This window comes from Caloenas nicobarica, chromosome 11 (assembly GCF_036013445.1).
Source record: "Caloenas nicobarica isolate bCalNic1 chromosome 11, bCalNic1.hap1, whole genome shotgun sequence".
Classification (NCBI taxonomy): Eukaryota; Metazoa; Chordata; class Aves; order Columbiformes; family Columbidae; genus Caloenas; species Caloenas nicobarica.
In genome coordinates, this window is record NC_088255.1 from 3,209,494 (window position 1) to 3,226,591 (window position 17,098).

Here is a 17,098-nt window from a genome sequence, read left to right on the forward strand (position 1 = left end):
AAAGGTGATTTTGGGTGAATTTTCTCCTAGTTCTGCCAGTGGGGTGAGAGTTGTTCCCTCTTAGCCCCCTGCTCTCTCGGCCAGACCCATCCTTGGCGGAGCATCTTCCCTTCGGCTCACTGTGCTGCTGCGAAGCCACCCCAGCCCGGTCGGCGGTGGAAGCCCTGCTCTGCGGTGGCCCCGGCCGCGCTCGGGACATTGTCCCGCCGGGGCCGAGCATGGCCAGGGCCACCGCGCTGGGTGGAGCATGTGTGGAGCGAACTGGAAGCGGAGGCGAAGCTTGTTCTTGCAGGACAACATACACCAAACACGATGTCTTGGTTCAAGTGAAGAGGTTATGGCCGTGTCTGCTGTAGTAGTGTTTTCCTGGTCGGCGTAGAAGCAAAGTCGTGTACGTGTTTTGGATATGAATGAGGGTAGCAGCTGAATGATAGGAAAAACATCCTCTCATTTGAACCTTTTTTTTCTGTAGCTGGGAAATATTTTTTGAGCAAAAAGTTTTAGGAACCATGCAGTGAAGGTATTTACCTTGATCTGTTTGCGGGTGCATTATAAATCTTCCTTAATTTGTTATTGAAACTTAGAGATTGTTAGTAAAAGCAGTGAATGGAGTAAATTAACGAATTTTTTTTTCTGCTCATGTGTTAAACTGGATACTTTGTTTAATGTGATATTGAAATGCATAGTACACAACAGGAAGCCAGCTGTTTGGATATTGATAGGAATTTGGTATTTGTAATAGTCTTGTGGTTCGTTGAACTACCTGTTGGTTTTTTAACTGCGTTCTGCCTGGGACCTGGTTCGGTTTTGTTGAAGTACGTTACATCCGAACACAGTTGCCACATTTGACAGAGGTGTCACCTGTAGCACTTTGTTTACTTTCAAGCTTAGCTGCAGCATTAGCTCCTTTACAGTTTCTCAGTAATAGGCCTTGGTCTCTGGGACGGTTTTAGGAGTGAGGGCACACGTCCTTCTGAGTCTCGTTTCTAACTTAAAAAACAAACGAACAAACCCCAAAACAACAACAAAAAAGCCACAAAAACCAAACACAGATACCCCACGATTTTGATGGGGAAGATTTGAGGGGCAAATACTTGCCAGGTTGAGGTTGGTGCTGGGAGCTAGTGCCTGTGGGCAGGTGCTGGGGGGGGAGTTTGTTGCCATTAGGAATGTTGGTGTCATGGAGCCACCGCTCTCTGTGTCCCACCTGCACTGGTTTTCTGGGCTGGTCAGCTGTCCTGGGGATGGGAAGGACATCTGCAATTCCCATTCGACGTGTCATTTGTACAGCTGTTGAGAAACTCAGGATAACTCTGGTTTTAATTAATTTTCAGGTTAAGAAGTGTATTTCGTGGTTCTAAGGGTAATGTGCATAATACGCATCAAAGATACCACTGAACTTTGATCACATGCCTTCTCTGGTTTTCTTCTTCTCTCACACAATTTATTATCTTTCTAAATCTGCTTAATTACATATATCTTTCTTTCTCTAAACCTAACTCCAGTTTTATTCACGTTCTCCCTCATGTTCACTTTCTAGCAACTCTCCTAGTGGGCAAAGAGCAAATGCATCTTGAAGGAGCGATTTTTATTTGTGTGTATGGGTGATTTTTTTTAATTTACATGTGTGCAGGAGAGTTGCCAAATGGAAGGGTTCTCGTGCTTTGTCTTGGGAAGTTGGATTTGGGAATAGTGATTAAGTATGAAACTGATTTTCATGTTTTCAGGAAACATTTGAGTCTTGAGTTGAAGGCTTCTGTGCAGAGCTAGGAGCTGGCTATGAATGTAGTCTTATTTTGGTAATTAGAGGGGAGAAAAAGAGTGATGTCTTCCATCCAGAACAATTATAAATCACTTGCAGATGGTTTCAGCAGGATGTAAAAATAACAGGTTCCTCCAAGTTATAGCAAATATCCTACAGGTTCTTAGCTTAATTGCGACCTGGTATTTTTCTGTTTGGAGGAGGGGGGAATAAGTCCTAGAAGAAACTTTTATGCAAAGCAGGTTTGCTAAAATTTAAATATTTAAGTGGTGGAGATCTTAGTATCTTTAATACTTTGGTGAGGTTTTTTGTTCTCGGTATCTAAACGTGCATGTGCCTGTTTTCTTGGTATAGTTGCATCTTTGGGCGCTCTCTCCTCTTGTGAGAGCCGTAAGCTATTTTCCTGACTCTAATCTTGTTAGAGATTTATGTTGCGGGTTAACTGTACCTTGGTAAATACAGCTCTTTTCTCTGTGACAGTTCAATTACTTCAATGTGGATTCTAGCATTACCTAAACACACTGCAGTTTGATGTTTGTAGCTTGCTGTGTCAGATAGCTCTATAAAATGGGGAGGTTGAGGAAATAGTTTCTAGGAGATCAGAGTGGGCTGCGCACCCGTGTCACACCTGCTGCTGCAAAAAGGGTTCTTTGTTTTTTATAGATGATCCATGGTTGTCATACATGCAGAGTTGTTGATTTTAGGTAAATGTACATAACTTAAATCTGTCTATCCTTAATTTAAAAACAAAAAAAATCTGTGAGATTTTCCTAATTTAAAACATGCAAAGACTGAGGGAAAATGACAAAGCCTAAATTGCCCTCTTTGAGTTAGTAACTGTATAAATCTGATATCTCTGAATTTTTCTAAGGATGTTTACAGTTTCTTCTAATTCTAAATAGCAGGCACACGCATTATGCTAGATGACAGCATAAAGAATACACTCGCTTTTCTCATAAAATTAAATTGCAAAGCCACTCTGATACTGTCCATCCAGCACGTTTCTGAAGAAGTAACATTTTCTCAAGCCTATAAGGTGGTAGCATTAGGAGTCGATAGAGCTGAGTGAGCTGGTTATTGGTGGTCGGAATAGCCCAGGGAGCGAGATGCTGCTGCTCAGGATTTTGCTTGAAAGGGAGCAGCTCGTGAAGCTACATGGGAACAGGAAGATTTTTACATACCTCACCGGAAGACTGTAGTTCAGTGTCAGGTTCAGAAAGCATAGAAAAGGAAGGGTTGCTGTAAACTTGTTGCTGGACAAGACCCCTTTGCTGGGAGGTGTGGGACCCTCCCTTGTGTTCTGCAGGGCTCTGGCTGCAGAGGAGATAAATAACATCACAGGTGCTAATGCAGTAGTTACTCGTGCATGCTGTGGAGACAGAAGCTAATAGTTTTGTACTAGTCTATTTTGGGGTAGCTTGCTATCTGTGGTGGTGTTAAAATTGAGTACTTGGTGAGGGGAGGTTATACCAACACCCAACTTCTGTGGGGTTTGCTGAATCACTGAATGTTTATTCTGTATGTAGATGCTAAAGGCATTAGGCATCAAAAGCATTCAGCTCGCTTTATTTTTGTGTGCTTGTATGCAAACTGTAATTGTAACGGTTCCTGACAGTGTGTAGAAATGCAGGACTGTAGGTACTCACCTGTCATCATGGGTTTTTTAGTTTCAGTTTAATCTTCTTGGTAAGAAAGGGTTGCTTTTATATTTCCAGCATTATGAATTGGCCCATGTCTCGCCTGCACAACATGTCTATTCTAAGTAATCTGATTGCCATAGCCTAAAATATGTGCTTTGCTAGGCAACATGAGTTGAGAGGTGAAGTTTGGGCTATAAACTTGAAGCAATTTGCACCATCAGAGACAGCTGTGCATAAATGAATAGGCTGTAGAGACTGGAAAGAGGAGGAAATTTGGCTTAGCATAGCAAGGTAAGACATTTGAAAGGTCAAGAAAGTTACTCCTGTTCATCTGGGGTCATGTTTGTTTCTTATAAAACGGGGCTGCAAAACTTTCAAAGTACTCATGTGATTGCTCTTTAAAGGGGCATCTTGGCTTGCTGAGCTGCTTAAAGTAGCCGCAGCCTTAAGATTTTTCCCATGAGTTAATGCAGACATGGGTCTAGTAATACGTTTAGAGTTGGAGTGTTTCTGTTAATAAACAGTTACTAAGATGAGTTCAGCAGTACGTAATGCCACTCCAGTGCGTAGGCTTCCAGAACTTTATGTCATACTTCTGAGCGCTCCTTACATCCTGTCCGTGTGTGCTGTGTCGTTGGATTTTTTTAAATTACTTTAAATACACTGCGAGTGTTTCAAATGCACATATGTAGTTTCAGAAAGACCCAATATATTGTAATACATGTGATAAATAAGTACCGCAATTTAAAACTGTAGCTAATTACTCTGTCTTCCACTATAGGTTGCACAGAGCATTGAGGATCATCATCAAGAAGTAATTGCTTTCTGCAGAGAAAAAGGTTTCCATGGTTTGGTTGCATATGACTCCGATTATGCATTGTGCAACATCCCCTACTATTTCAGTGCCCATGCCCTAAAACTGAGCCGGAATGGGAAAAGTCTCACAACAAGCCAATATCTAATGCATGAAGTTGCCAAGCAACTGGACCTGAATCCAAATCGCTTTCCTATTTTTGCTGCTCTTTTAGGTAAGTGAAGTAATAAAAGAACTCGATGCTGCTAGTAAGACTTACGATTTCAGTTTCTGTTAACTGTTTTAAAATGTGTGTATAATTTGATGAAGCACCTAGGGAAAGACATCCCTTCGTTTCTGACATTTCTGCTAGAGGTGGGCCTGATACGTTTTTGTGAGGCCAGGCATGCCGAATTTGTAGAGACCTGCGAGCGATGCAAATTGTGGCCGTCTAGAAACAAGAGTAGAAAGTAAGAATTCTGCAAAGCTCTGCCTGGCCAAAATGTTCTCCGTGGGTGGGGGGAAATCGGGACAGTTGTGGTTCTACTAGCTTTGGTCTTACATAGCATGTAAGGTCTACTTTTAATAATATGCATTCCAGACCAGGAAAGCATGCTTCTGTCCTGTTTTGTGTTCTACCTAAAAATAACATGCATGGAGTGAAGATTTTTGGATTACAGGGCTTTTTTTCCCCCTCATAAATTAGTATTGGAGAAATATGACAGCAACTCAGCTGCCCCAGAAATATATTATACTAACTAAGACTCCACATTTCTGAAGGCACAGGCAACCAGCGTCTTACCATTCCGTTAGTTTCGTTTGGATAGTTTTGTAGCACTCCAGTTTCTAATGCTAAATGACGTAGTATCTTTAAGGAGCATAGGTAGGAAGGACTTACATCTCTGCTTAAATGGGACAGTTTTAACACACTGTATTTCCACAGCAGTGGTAGAGAATAGCTGTCATATTCTTTCTCTCAGATGGAAGAATTAATTAATTACTAATAGAGTTGACTCTAATGAATAAGGTCTATTTAGAACAGTGTCCTAACTTCTTTTTTTTTTGGGTAAATAAGCACGGAGTAGCCACGTTCTTGATCTTGTGCTTAGAAAACTAGGTTTTCTTTTTATTTTCTCACTGACTCTGTGTTTTAGTATGGGTATGTGATAAAAGAATAAAACGTCTCATTTGAAAGCTGCAGATGAGAAAGGCTATGTATTATTGTTTTAGCATACTAATATTTTAGTAGTCTTTAATATTAAACTGTTTCCAGTCCAGGCAGGCACCTTCCATGTTAAGAAGGAAAGAAGCAGTGCATCTTAAAACAGAAAGCCACAAGTATTTGACTGGTTGAAGTTGCTTTTTGTTAGTGCATTTTTTTTCATATCCAGAGCGGTTACCTGGCCGTATGGAGGAATGGCATATGACTGGCCAAGCTGCAATTTAAACCAAAATCTTTGTGTACGTTACATGACAGACTACTATTGCTAGGCTTTGTTTTGGAGTCTATAAATAAGTTGGTGCATGCCAATTCAGTGAGTAAGAATTACTGCTTGAAAAGCAGTTTCACAGTTGCAGTTACACTTTATGGAATTAATGTGAAGTACGTGGGAATGACATCGTTTTAACTTGTTGCAGAATTACAACTGTGTGGCCAGTTGAGGCATTGCTTGGTTATATTAAGTGGCATATGAAAAATATTCTGGTAAATTTTCTGAAGGTTTTGCAATTTTATGCCAGAAGCTCTGGAATACTTTTCCCTCTTGATATCTTACACAACAAAATATTTTTCAGCTTGCTTTTAGGAGAAAGGAACTTGAGGTCATTTGACGTGATTACTAGAGAAATATTTGGTAGCTTTTTTTTTTCCCAAATTAGTACAAAGGTTAAAAAAACTCACTTCATCTGCAAGTTTAGTTCTCTGTATTCTTTTGCATCTTTTTTGTCTGTGTTTTCAGTATGAGTAAGCAGGATAGAGTAAAGTTTATGGAAGTTGGGGTTAGAACAGAAGATACTTCAGAGGTCTTCCTGTGACAAGGTGTATTAGTGAATATTGCGAAACACAGGCATTTGGTGATCTAAACAATGATTATATAAGCTTACAACAAACTGATAGTGTCTGACTTAAGTACTGGCAATATTTTTAAACTTCTGCAACCTTAGGTATATAGTAATTTCAGTTTTTAAAATAAAATACTAAATGCATATAGGCATGTGATTGTCTGTAGTGTGGCATACATTTAAAGCAAGGTAGCTGCTTCAGATCTAAATTTTTATATTTTTACTTAATATCTGTGGCCTTGTCTAGCTTCACATGTTATTCTGCCCTTGCTTCTGTGGCCTCTTTGGGTCTCTCTTAAGCCTGATAAGTAGCATGAAGAAAATCACAATGGGAAGGGATGAGTGAGCACTTGATTACATGGAAGGCATGTGAATCAGTGTAACTCCCCATGCTGGTAGTTGGTTTAGGAATAAATTCATTTATTCTGAAATAATTGTAGTTAAGCTGCTGGTTTAATGTTTACAATTGCAGAAGGCCAAAACTCTCACAAGAGCTGCATCAGTATTGGACTTCAGGTCTACAAATCTGTTTCCCTGTATATGAAAAACTCAAACTTCTTCGTTTTCAGAGACTTTCTTGTCATTAACTTCAAGGGTCAATTTAAGGATGCTGAAAGGAGAAAAAAATCTTGAATGATTTAGCCAAACATTTGGCAGTTGGAAGAGTCTGAGGAGCAACACTGAACTGGTCAATTAAAAAAACTGTCGTCAATAGCAAATTATTCGGGATCGAGTTATGTTCAGGGATAAAGTCTCTTTTAATGTATTCCAGTAAAGGATTTTTTTTACTCTACCAACTAGGCAAATTTTTAAAGATTACTTTCTGAAAAGGTTACGTATACACTGTGGCTGGTTGGTTTGTTTTATAGCTTTTTCCTTCTCACAGCTTTCCATGCAGAAGGGTTTGGTAGTTCTAGTTTTATAGTACAAGGACTATCCTTGTCATGGGTAGTTAAAATGTGGGCAAGATATTGTGTGCTCTTAGAAAGTTCTGTCCTAATTACTGTTAATGTAAACAGGGAGTTGATTTGGATTCTTTTGTAAATTTTGACTCAAATACTTCAGAGTGATTGAAAAAAAAACAAAAAAAAAAGCTTCAGCAGTTGAAAAACAAACACAGTGTGAGGTATAGGGCTGTCATTGAGTGCACTCTTTAGAAAGGGCAGTGGCTTCAATTAGTATCTAATTGCTCTAAAAAAAACCTAAGGCATACACTATAACAAGCCATTGAAATGGGAAAAATCAATATATGTTGAGATTGTTCAGCCAGGTTAAGAAGTAGAGGTTGCTTATGTAACACTGATCTCTTTCCCACTGTGACGGTACTTTGTAACGTGGGTTTAGTTATGTAGTCTCCTGCTGTTTCTCGGTAGAATTTTAGAACTACGTAAGGTAAGTCCAGGCATCACGGCTTATCTGGACTACAGAAGGCACTGCTGCACTTCAGCATCCTAAATTCTGCAATTCAGGATGTGCTGGGAACTGATCAGATGGTCAGACTGTCCTGCGTGTGTTTTCAAGGGGATGGAATTAACTGAAATGACAGATGGAGACCAAACAAAATTGAGGTTTTGGTGGAATGGAGAGAAGCTCTGACTGTTTTAAAAGGTAATCTTAGCATCTGCAGGAGTTATGGTTGGTTATCACGAAACTGCCTGGTGGTCTGGCTGTAACGGATTTTTTCAGACCCGCTGTCTAATCCTGCCTTGATTAGATTAGTAAGAATGTGGCTGTTACATCTGAACTTGTTGAATCTTTCTGGGGAGAGTGGAAAAGTTTAGCTCCTGGCAAATGAAGATTAGAACATCTCCCTGCTGGAGATCTCAGCAACAGGTGAGGTATTGGCTGGACACAAAGACTCCCCTCTCTGAAACAGCATCTGCCAGTTGCCAGGCACTGGGCAGCTTGCTTGGTTTTCACATCTTAAAGAGCGTTAAAAGCAAACTAAATTATTTTACAAGTGAAACATTAAGAAAGGAAACAATTGATGTCACATTCAAAGAATCCTGTCGTATTCTTTTTGAGTAGGTGAAAGTTGAAGATGTTGTCCAAACTCTGGAACTGAAAAAAGAAAAGCTGTAAATCTATTAACAGCAGTGAGAACTATGTGTTCACTGCTAAGCTGCTGCTCTATAAAACCGACTGCTGAAAATGTCCTTAAGTTTTTTACCAAAAGTGTAGTAACATATTCTGTTTAGCTCTTTGTAAAGTTCGGATCTACAGACACTGAACTCCGTCAGTGGTTGGTTAGTTAGTCTTTGATTAAGGAAAATGTTTGAAGTATTTCCTAGTAAGATTTTTTTTTTTTTTCCTGAGGGTGGTGAGCTTTGGGGAGGAAAAAAACCACCACACCAAAAATAATGTAAGTGATCTTCCATTTGGTAAATACAGCCACTATCTCTGTTAATTGAAACAACTACATAATTTCCCAGTCACTTTGAAGCTGCCAGCCCAGGCTCCTGCCTGGGCCGGCCAGGTCAGCAAAGGAACTGGAAGAGTTGATGTTGTTGTTGTGTCCAGGAAGGCCAATGGGACCTGGGGTGGATTAGAAGGGGGTGGTCAGTAGGTCAGAGAGGTTCTCCTGCCCCTCTACTCTGCCCTGGTGAGACCTCATCTGGAATATTGTGTCCAGTTCTGGGCCCCTCGGTTCCAGAAGGACAGGGAACTGCTGGAGAGAGTCCAGCGCAGCCACCAAGATGCTGAAGGGACTGGAGCATCTCCCGTGTGAGGAAAGGCTGAGGAGCTGGGGCTCTGAGCTGGAGAAGAGGAGACTGAGGGGTGACCTCATTCATGGGGATCAATATGGAAAGGGGGAGTGTCAGGAGGATGGAGCCAGGCTCTTCTGGGTGACAACCATGATAGGACAAGGGGCAATGGGTACAAACCGGAACACAGGAGATGAGAAGATGAGAAGAAACTTCTTCATGGTGAGGGTGCCAGAGCCTGGAGCAGGCTGGCCAGAGAGGTTGTGCAGTCCCCTTCTCTGCAGACATTCCAACCCGCCTGGACACCTTCCTGTGTAACCTCGTCTGGGTGTTCCTGCTCCGGCGGGGGGATTGGACTGGATGAGCTTTCGAGGTCCCTTCCAATCCCTGACATTCTGGGATTCTGCGAGTTGGGACCGTGCTGAGTGTCACCGGAGCTGCCAGCGCTCCGGGGGTTGAATGGATCTGCTGGGGATGGGCTGAGCGGTGCAGCCCAGCGCGGGGCCAGGGGCAGCTTGGTGCAGGTGGGTGATGGCCCGTGCTGGGGTGCAGCAGAGGCCCACAACATTGCACCCGCATTACCAAATCCTCTCAGGGATCCCCTCATAGGACACGCCAGGTCAAGGTTGGCACTGCGTGTTGTGACAGGCTCCGTTGCTCCTGTACGTGAGCTGGGTTTGCGGATGGTGCTCCTCAAACAGAGAGCGGCATGTCTCGCTGCAGCAACGTGCTAATGAGGTTTTTCTGGGGTAACAAAAAGATATCTGCAAGTTTGATCTCGCTTTGTTAATCCTGTGGATTGGGAATTGAGGACTGATGGCACATCTATTTTGCTGCTTGTAGAATCGGTATGTCATGTTTGATGGTGTACTTAAATAAAGTTCTGCATTATGTTCTAGGTAATCATATTCTACCTGATGAAGATTTGGCCTCCTTTCATTGGAGTTTACTTGGTCCAGAACATCCACTAGCTTCACTTAAGGTACAAATTTACTGTAACTACTAGCAATTAAGCTAAAATCAATTATAATGGTTAATCAGAACAGTGTAATAGGTGAAATCACAGCAGCTATGCAAGGCTCTTGTTCTCAGTCACCCTCTGGTGCCACCGTCCCTCTGACTGCAGAGGATACCTGGGCGATTAGCCTTACAAGGCTAAACTTAGCCCTTGTGATCCCCCCGGTGCCCTTCAGCTACACGAGCCATGAACTCAATAGCTTCAGTGCAGGTTTGCTTGGAGAATGTAGCTTCTTACGCTCCTCTGGTTTTGAAGAGGAGAATTTTTTGTTTAGTCATGTTCCTCAGCTGTCAAAAATAATAAGCTGGATGTCTTCCCGCCTTATTATTTTATTTTCTATTGATCTGAGTTTGTGTGTAATTCACTTTTATGTATTTCTTAACTTAAAGTGTAAATATGCTACAGAATAGGTTTGCACGAGAAAGCTAATATGGCCTTTGGTAGATTTTTGGGGTTTTTTGAGACAAGTAACCTTGTGTCTGATGCTCTTAGTTTACAATATGTCTGTTCTGCTGCTTCATCACACTTGCTTTATGCATCTGCCAAGTAGACAACTATAAAAGGGAAACTGGGCACACCAGAGAATGGGGGGATAGTGACCTTTTTCTCTCTGCCACAGCAGACATATCTTTTTCCCTTTTTCCTAAGGTGTACCATGCAGTAAATCAATTTGCTTTTTAAAATGCTGTAAGACTGTTTTGTTATATCTACAACAAAAATAGTGTGGGGTTTGGTTTGGTTTTGGTTTGTTTTTTACCCTTCTGCTCCAAAAGTTTATTAAGCATTGAAAAATTGTAACTTATTTTGCTGAAGGTAGAATTAAAAACAGATTCAAGATTTTCAGCAGAGTTTTTAAGGCTTGCACATGCATTGCTTAGTGAACAGCTGTGACAATTTGATGTTACGCTCATCCCCTATTTTGCTGCCGCTCCTGTGTTCAGAAAGGTAAGTTTCAGCACGTTGTAGTGACAAAACAAATCTGCATGCATGTCTACCACTTCTTGTAAAACTTGAGATGAACAAATGAAAGACTGCAAGTGTGCCTGTATTTTCATTTTTGACTAAAAAGGTTAAAATGTAGGACTTGCCGCAAAGTGGTTGATAAACTTTCTGATGTTCAGAATACTTTTCTGTGTTTTAGACTGAGTAGGCTTGTTTTACAGCCAGTTCAGAATATGACTTCAGACACCTAGAACTTCTGAAAACCCTCCTAAAGATATACTGAAACATTTGACCAGAGTAAAAATTGGATGTTTGTCATCTTTGCTTCTAGATGTACATTTTCAGTGGAAACACTGATTGGGCTTTGTAGCTGGCATCCCAAGGAAATGGAAGGTGTTTACGCAGCGCTGCAGGCGGCTGTCATGGGCAGCCCTCCCTGGATTTCTTTCATCTCTTGGCCCGTGTTAATAAGATTTGAAAGCAGTTCCCATTCGACTGTTAGTGAAAACCGATACACTGTTACCAGCAAAAAAGACCTAAATTCGTGCCCTACTGAGGGAAAAGGCGAGCGCGACTCATGGTTTCATTCACAGTAGTTGTGAAGTCCACAGCCCCAAACTAGCCGCAGCGTTTCTGTCTCCTGGCTGATAATGATGGCAAAAGCAGAGAAAAAAAGAAGGGCTAAAGCAACAAGGACACATGTCTACAGGAAGACAATCTTCTTTAGTTGATGGTCATGGAAAAACTTACTAGTTTGGTTTTTTTTTTTAGTTTCAGTGTCAACAGTGCTCATGGTTTGAAAATATAACTTGTTTCAGTAGCTCAATTTAATTTCATTTGACATACTAGGGGGCCAATGATGTCATTACACCTCTGTAGAGACCTCTTCTGTTAATGGTAGATGTGAAGAAAGCAATATTGCCTTGTAAATTTATGGATGCTTTAAAAAACTGAAAGATGAGTTTAAATTAGCAAGAAGCTTGATAGCAAGAAGTAGTTTCAGAACGGTTACAAAAAGTGCGGTTGTGAGTAATGGAAACGGGGGGAAATCATTGCGGTTGCCCAGGATTGCCATTCCTGGGCTATACTTACAAACTTTGCTTTTTTGTGTGTATTTAGACTTACTGTTGAGTATTTGCCATTCTTGGGAACCAAGGACTCTAATTCCACACCTTATTCAACTCAGGATTCAGAAAACTTTTTCTCATTGTGTAAAGATTTTAATCTTTTTCTGTGTGAGACAGTATAGCCTTGAACATCAAATCTAACAGATTCAGTTCCCAGTGGCCTGATTTATTGCCTTTCAGTGAGAACTGTGACTGTTAATAATGTACAATTTATTTTCTGCATTCTTTCTTACTCTTCTATTATGATGTAGCAAAATGGTTACTCTTCCTATGAGAGAAGCTTTGGTAGTTCACCAATTAAAAAGTGTAACTTTAGGAAAGAAACTACCAATCTTTGGTGATAGAAAGTTGGTTTATCTGCTCATGTCAACATAGTGAGGTGAAAAAAAGCAAAACTGAGGAATGTGTGCCTCTGTTGTAAAGAGGGTCAGGAGAGTGGTGTGTTCCATCTAGGAACAGCTGAACAGAAATGTGAAAAAGAAAGGGAAATGGAAATGTGAACGAAGATTCTATGTTTCATGTCTAACATGACAGCATCTATACGTGCTGGATAAAAAGCCATGCCTTTCAGAAGACACCAACAATGACAAAACTCAGCAAAACTGTTTAAGTTCCATGGACAAATTTAAATGGAGAGGTTTGAATTGCTATTGCTGCAAAAGGGAAAAAGAATAAAAAACTGACAGTGCAGGCTGTCCTGAGCCAGGATCTCGTCTGTCCGAACGCAGACTGTGCAGCTGATACACGTGTCACCCTGTGCTTGTGTCCTGCTCCCTGACTGAGAGCAGAGGTCACCACAGTGACCATCTAGATCAGAAGCTGAAACAAGAAAGGAGTTGATAGACTTCCCGAGAAATAATTTCGCTGCTAGACTTTGTTTGGAAACTAGCATTAGACTACTTTTTATTTGTGTCCTTTGGGATTTGTCTCTAAGACAAAGACAATTCGGTTCTCATTCCAGGAAAGCTTGTTACAGGATGGAGCTTCAAGACCCTGAGAATGGTATCAGGAGAGCAGGTTCTTATCTCTGAATGAATTAGTATCTGTTTGGGAGCACATACCACCAAAGAAGTGCTGACTCTCTATTCACAAGGTAGCCTTAGAAACACAACTTAACGCAATCCTCCCTTTTTGAAAAGGAAGAGTATGCAGGGAAATTTTTTGAGGTTCCTGTCTGCATTTTGTGATGGATCATCTTCCTCTTAGGTTGGTTCTGGAAGGATAAATTCATTGGACTGTCTTTGGCAAACTCTCGATATGCCCACCATCCAATATTCCACATCTGTCTTTACCTGGCAAAATTCATTAGCTGATCTCCTTGATTCTTTCATATTGGTACAGAGGCAACGGGAGATACTTCCAGAAAGCAATGCAAAATATGCAGATGAGGCTCCTTCTCTGAATTGCTCTAGGAAATTCCAGTCTTTGTCTGTTGACTTAGAGAGTGTCTGCCAGAGGGAGACTAATATGCTGAGTACATGCTTAGGTAATTTGCTGCTGCTCAGATAACAAAGGCGGTACTCAAGATATGCTCAATGTGTTTGTCTTTTTTTTTGATGCTAAGGGTTATCATAGGATGACGTGGGTCAGAAAGGATCTTAGGAAGTCATCTAGTCCAATCTCCCGCTGAAAGTGTGGTCGGCTTGAGGTCAGAACAGGTTGCTCAGGGCTTTGCCTAGGCTAGTCTTGAAAATCTCCGAGGTTGGACACTGCACAACCTGTCTGGGCAGCACGCTCCGTGGTTTGACTGTCCCAACAGTGAATATGTATTGCCTGGCATACATGTGGTTTCAGGCTATGTCTGGTGTGTCTCAGCCTTCCACAGCGCACCACCGAAGAGCCTGGCTCCACGTGCTTGGGAACCTTCTTGTAGATATTGAAGGCTGCTGTAGGTACCTGCAGAGCTTTGCCTTTGCAAGCCTCTTCTCACAGAGCAAGCACTCCAACTCCTCAACCACCCTGCTGGCCTTCTGCAGAACTAGCTCAACTTTCCTGACATCTGGTTTGTCTTGGGGAGCCTAAAACCGAACGCGGTGCTCTGGAGGTGATGTACCGAGCACCGAGCAGCCAGACCCACCTGCCTGCTGTGGTCCTGCTGCACTGACACCCTGCTCCTCGTGTTTTGCGTGCTGTATCCCAGAGCCCCAGCTCCTTTCTGGCACAGCTCCAGCCCGCAGAGCAGCCAGGGGTTATTTCTGCCCAGGTGCAAGACTTTGCTTTTGTAGTTGTTGAATTTCTGAAAAAGTTCCTGCTGGCTCATTCCTCCAGCTTGTCTCGGTCCTTCTGGATGGCAGCCCAGCCCTCGAGTTCGTGGTGGTGTGCAGGCCGGGTTGTCTCCTATGAAGTCTGTCTGTATCACATCTGTGGCTTGTGTTTCTGCTCTCCCCTTTCCTTTCTGACATACTTTTTGTTCTCTGTTTCGATTGGGTTTTCTCAGAGCCCTCTGTGTATAAATCGTTAGCAGATGATCTCCATGTTGTGTATATCCTTGTGCGTATCAGGACATGCAGAACTAGAAAGAGGTCAGCTTCCCAATCCAGACGGAGGGAGTAGAAGAAAGAATTTCTAATTGAATAACCCAACCTTCAGGGAAAAGCTGAGCTTTGCTGGTTCGAGAGTGTTTTAAGTCACCCAGGGAACTTCTTGCCTCTTCAGAAAGCTTGTCATTAGATCAGATGCAGTACAAGCTCATAAGATTAAATGTCTTTAACCTTCAAAGGCTGAGACAAGATCCAAACAGTGTGGATGTTATCTCTAGTAGAAATTACTAGACAAAAATAACAAAACCCAGGCAATTTCTTGTAGTATTCTTCATATCTTCAGCCTCTGCTCTCGCCAGTGAAAAAAAAACAGTGTTCCCTATATGTCACCTCACAGTAACTGAATGTTCGAGCTGTCTTTTTTAATGGTTTAAAAATAAAAATAAACTGATTATCTGTTTCCAGCAGGCACAAGAGTGAAGCTGGTGCTTGTGTTGATTAGCTTTGGAGGGCTTTGCTTCCTGGAGACAGTGGGCAACTGGAGCTGGCCCAGAATTGGGGAGCTTTTCCCAAGTGCAGTTTAGGTACCTTCTACAGTATCCTAATAATCCCAGGGAGTTATGAATATGTGAGTCTATTCTCTTTTAATAAAGCATCCTTGCAAAATTATCTTGCCAAAACGAAGATATTTTTATCTTGTAGCTTCTGGGCTTGTAATGTTGCTCTCTGCCTCTCATTTTGACAAATACCTATGTAGAATTAATTTCCTTTCTCCACTTAATCTTTTCAGAGTGCATTAATAGGCCATTTGTGATTTTTGTCAGTGGGCCATCATGAAATCGAAGTAGTCCTTTTACACCTAGCAAAGAAACTGCATTTTTCAGATGTCATGCTTTCTAACCTGATCACCTCCAGGTGTGTGATCCACCCCTATGTTTGCCTTTCCAAATTGCTTTTCCGTGTTGTTGCATGCCTGAAACTCTTCTGTAGAGGGTGAGGGAAAAATAGCTTCTAGGAAGAAGTCTCTTATAATGAGAAATTGGTAAAATATGGTGCTGATTTTGTTCGGAAATGCTTTGGGTGCAACTGAAAGTAAGTGTCAACAATGGACAGGTTTTCTGTAACTTTTGCTCTTAAGCCTTATTTTTTCCCATACCTAATACTTAGTAAGACTTAGCCTATATTATAACGCACGTAGTATTAGAAACATTATTTATGATTCATTACAAAATCAGCAATTCTGGATTTCTGGAAAGTTCTAAAACGAATAGAAATCTTTTCTTCTTTCATATCAGGAAAGTACCTCTTGTATCTCTACTTCTTATTTCTGGCTTCTGTGTAGGTCATGACATTTTTAGTTTTGAGGGCGTTCTCACAGGTGGACTGGATGTCTTTGAAACAGAGTAAAAGCAAATAAAATCCAAATATCTGAAATGTCTCTAAATCTGTAATGCAGACTGTCAATCTCACTTGACGAGTTAAGAATATGTTCCAGTGAGGTCTTTGTTGAAAGCAGCTGAACGGGAGGTGATACGCGTGATAAGACTTCAACGTCTCATTTGAGCTTTGTATTTCTGGGGTCTGAGCTGAATATTAGTGCCAGCTGCTTACGGTTTATTAAATGTTCTGATCTTGGAGATCACATCCAACTCATGATGGATTGCTTTCTCCTTTCACTCGCTGGATTTTCCAGCAGAGATTGCAGAACAGGAACACAGGGCTGCTGCGAGCACGTCGAACACGGCACAGACAGTGCTGTGATTCAGCCGCGTCAGAGATGCCTGGTCATTACATGTACAAATAAAATTATTGGAGTTCATAAAACTACTGAAGATTACCAGCGAGAAGAAAATCTATTGCCTCTGCTTGCAGATTAGGTGCAAAATTTTATTATCGATATTTGTGACTGTAAACTTACATGCAAATGTGATCTATAATTAGTGTTGTTGTATATATTTAGAATGCACACTAGTGAAAATTTAGAATTTACTATCTGAAATGGAAATAATTAGCATGCCACTGACTACATGAAACAGAACTGCTCTTAATTTAGTCTTATAAAATGTGGATCTCATCTCTGGTAGAGAATGACCAGGTATAGAATGAATATCCTAACATTTGTAAAAAGTAGACATTAAGAGAAGCAAATTAATAAAAATCAGAATCTGGGCAAAACTTCCATGGTTTAAATATGAAGAAGGGAGTCTAAGAAATTGCATAATAAGTGGATCAAATAAGGGAAGGAAATAGAATTACTACATATGGTAGACTCCATATAAAATAAAAAGGTGGTGTACAGATTTTAAAGTTGCAAAGATAAAACTAATGAAGTATGAAACAGAAGTTTGCATAAGCATTTCTGACAAGGCCAAATTGTAGTATTTTCTAGTGAAGTATGAGACCTCTGTGTGGAAAGCAAGAATAAAGATTTTTTTCACATTTTCTCGTATCTTAAGAAATAGAATTGTTGATGATCTCTCAAGTCTTGAGTCACTGAATTTTGCAAAATAGGCAGATTAAAATCTGTTAAAAGCAAAAACCCAGTGGCCCCTATGGGCATGGATGGGGTG

General features: G+C 41.2%; 1 protein-coding gene across 2 annotated transcripts in view; it reads left to right on the top strand.

The window, feature by feature from the left end:
• Window positions 1–17,098, top strand: part of FAM120A (family with sequence similarity 120 member A) — a 55,400-nt gene that overhangs the window by 2,169 nt on the left and 36,133 nt on the right. For both annotated transcript variants that reach the window (XM_065642301.1, XM_065642302.1), the window contains exons 2-3: window positions 4,184–4,430; window positions 9,861–9,943. In XM_065642301.1, coding sequence (XP_065498373.1) covers window positions 4,184–4,430; window positions 9,861–9,943 — 330 coding nt within the window. The remainder of the gene's footprint in view (window positions 1–4,183; window positions 4,431–9,860; window positions 9,944–17,098) is intronic.